The sequence below is a fragment of the Chinchilla lanigera genome, unplaced genomic scaffold (assembly GCF_000276665.1).
Source record: "Chinchilla lanigera isolate Chin_1 unplaced genomic scaffold, ChiLan1.0 scaffold00046, whole genome shotgun sequence".
Taxonomy (NCBI): domain Eukaryota; kingdom Metazoa; phylum Chordata; class Mammalia; order Rodentia; family Chinchillidae; genus Chinchilla; species Chinchilla lanigera.
The window spans coordinates 3,742,428-3,745,725 of NW_004955447.1; the positions used below are offsets into that span (position 1 = coordinate 3,742,428).

A 3,298-nucleotide genomic window follows, 5' to 3' on the forward strand; every position below is an offset into this window, starting at 1 on the left:
CAAAAATTTCAAAGTCCTAGCATCTGTAACATTTCAGTGAAGAAAACTATGGACAAGGTTTTCTTTCAATTTTATCAGGTCTACATATACTTATCTACAAACAATATGCATTTATTTTTTCATTCAATGTTTAAGTTGATGTCTCCTTAATTTTCTTAGCTTTAAAGAGAATGTCATGAGGTTATCGACCATTCACCATGACCAGCCAGTGAAGCCCCTGGACCGAGCAGTCTTCTGGATAGAGTTTGTCATGCGTCACAAAGAGGCCAAGCACCTGCGGCCACTCGCCCAGAACCTCACCTGGTACCAGTACCACTCTTTGGATGTCATTGGCTTCCTGATGGCTTGTGTGGTGACCGTTACTCTCCTTGTCACAAAATGTTGCTTGTTTTGTTATCAGAAGATTGTTAAGATAGGAAAGAAGAAGAAGGAGTAGAGCTGGTTGAGATCTATAAGTGGTAGGCATGCAGGGCCAGATTACTGTGCTTTAACTTACCATTTAGGATAAAGGTGTGGGGAGATGGTTCTCAACATTTTACAATACTGTTTCTTTCCTGATCTGCTATTTTATTTCAGTGAAACATTAAAGAGTGTTCAATTCTAATTTCATAATTCCTGAAATAATTCCACTTTGGTGTTTGCTTATACATTTTATCATACCTCTTAAGAATTCACATTTATTAAAACCTCTGTTTGAAAAGAATGAAGATTCATTTGCATTTTCAAAAATAGTGTTTCATTAAATAAAGTGGTAACAGATGCACTGTTATTGATCTGTAAAGTTAATGAGAAGGAAATTAGTTAAAATTAGCAAGATCAACGGAGACTGACGTGGAAAAGACAAACTTCAGTTTCAACTAAGGTCAAATTATACTCAGGCAAATGTGACTGAAGTTTTTGTAAAACTTAAGGAAATCATAGGGCCTGTGTTGATGTCCTCATGTACTAGGACATGTGTTGATGTGCTCATGCACTAGGACGGTGGGCAGGATTATAGAAGATCGGCACCAACCTGGGCAACCATGGAAGACTCTGTCTTAGAGAAAGGAAAGGGAAAGAAGATTTATAATGTTCAATGTATGGGTACCAAATACCGAAAAGGAACGTAAAATATTTACCTTCAACATAAGTAAAGAGTAAGAAGAAAAAGAAAAAGAAAATGGAGTAAGGAAATTTAGAGACAGAGAAAGGGACATAAGTGGGAAGGTAGAAGGAGGTTAGTAAAAAATGTACAAGCTGTGGCATATTCATGGACCTAATCCTCAAGTTGAAACTAAATGCATGTATTGCATACATGTACTACAAAAATTAAAATGAAAATTAAACAAAGAGAAAAGGTAGAAAATGTAGCTCAGTGGTAGAGTATCTAAACTGTGCACACCCTTATATTGAATTCCTATCTGTAATTGTGTAACTTTGTGATATCTTTGTGTAGAAAAAAAGGTGTCTTCTAAACAATCTTAAATATTCACAAGTTAATATTCTGGACTTAGAAATTCTAAAAATTTTGTATGAAAAGGAAAATAAATGTTTACAACTTTGAAAATGTGCATAATATTTTGTATGGGTTGTAAAATTTTACTTTTCCAAAAATGGTAAGAATCATTTATTACACAGGAGTATTGGGATAATTATTACCACTATCTAAACTTTTAAAAATGGATGAGGATACCTTTCATATAAAGTACATTTTTAAATTATTGAAATATTGATTATCATACATTTGGATTTTGTACAAATCCATTCAATGATGTTTAGTGTGCTGTTGCTCTTTCATGATGGAGCAAAATCTTCCTTCATAGAAGATGAATGACTGTGCAGGGCTGTGGAAGAAGGGGTGTTGTAGTGGCGTTTTCAGGGTTCACTTTTCAGAAACATGATAGAAGAAAATGCCAATGTGACTGTTTCAGCCCACTCTGGGAGCCCATGAAAGATTATAGAAATTGTCTTAGAGGTGAGCAAACACTGATTGAGTTTCTTTAACTGAGAAGTGTTTGATTATAGATATTTATCCTGGGACAGGTAAACTACTATAATAGTAGTAATTTATCTCAGGTAAAAATTAATGAGTACACATAACAGATGAAAAAAGCACAGATATATTTTTGATTTATGGTATCATTGGTGTGAATACTGCAATAACAAAGAAATATTTTTAACATGTATGTGTTACATTTTGGCTTTACTGTTTCGCTTTGAGCAATAAAACCCAGAAATAATACAGTTTTGGGCCATCTTTTCCTTCATTTCCTTGTGAGATTGTTAAGACTACTGCAGAAACTAACAATGCTTCAAACAGCATATCATTTTATTGAGTAAGTGAACCAGTGCAGTAACATAAAGAAGGTATCCAAGAAGTTTGAAGTTTGTTCTGCACTTCAGCCTCCCTATGAGTATAATCATGGAAAAAGGAGGATGGACGTGGATCACTGTCCCTGATCTGCTTCAATTCATTCCTGCTACTATGGCCAAGGAGTAGTGAAGTGGGCCAGGATGGGCTGACCAGATGACCAAGGCAACTGGGTCAAGGGAGGCTGCAGTGACTCATGCCTGAAGCATGGCTTGAAAGCAGGACATGTTTGGAGGGAAAAATCATCTTCTATACTGTGCACATGAAACTGCCTAGTCCACATGGTGAAACTATGGGTTCTCAATGAAACTTGAGCTGGAGTACAGAGGGAGCTGCAGGGATGCCTTGGGTTAAGGCTCTAAGCACTTTGGAAAGATTTTATTTGTATTTGTTTTTATATTTCATAGTAGTTGTCCATATTTCCTTGTTTCATTAGGTACACTTGGGTGCTTCCCATAGGTTTCTTTTCATATTTATATTATTATTTTACTTTTTGATTCTTGCTTCTTCATTGACAAAATTTTCTTTATAAACTTTGTGCTTGAAACTTTACCCCTTTCACATGTTACCTCTTTTAGTGGTTGTTTTCAAGTTTTTCACTTTATTCACTTTTATAAAATTTTCTTTGTCCTTGTCTTCTCTCCCATCTCAGCCTGCTTAGGAGCATAATTAGAACAGGGATAAATTCATATACACTGAAGAATAAATAATAAACAGTGACACAACTTAAAATGTTCAAGAGAATGACAATGTAATTTTATATAATACTTAACATAGATGTTTAATAAAATACTATCTACAAATATTTTAACTGTTTCCAATAAACTATTATCCACCTTAGGTTTTTAAAACCACTTCCAGGGGCTGGGGATTTAGCTCAGCGGCAAAAGCGCCTGCCTGGCAAGCGCAAGGTCGTGAGTTCGGTTCCCGGTACCGGAGAAAAACCAA

At 35.4% G+C, this 3,298-nt stretch overlaps 2 protein-coding genes and 1 long non-coding RNA gene across 3 annotated transcripts in view; all 3 read left to right on the forward strand.

The window, feature by feature from the left end:
* Positions 1 to 2,223, forward strand: part of LOC106149502 (UDP-glucuronosyltransferase 2B17-like) — a gene marked incomplete in the record, with an annotated part of 11,420 nt that extends 9,197 nt beyond the window's left edge. The window contains 1 exon segment of the mRNA XM_013518533.1: positions 160 to 2,223. Coding sequence (XP_013373987.1) covers positions 160 to 436 — 277 coding nt within the window.
* The window catches only part of LOC102006178 (UDP-glucuronosyltransferase 2B17-like), a 104,742-nt gene that overhangs the window by 71,145 nt on the left and 30,299 nt on the right, over positions 1 to 3,298 (forward strand). The gene's annotated exons all lie outside the window — the stretch shown is intronic.
* LOC106149503 overlaps positions 1 to 3,298 on the forward strand; it is a 55,939-nt gene that overhangs the window by 33,060 nt on the left and 19,581 nt on the right. The window lies entirely within an intron of this gene.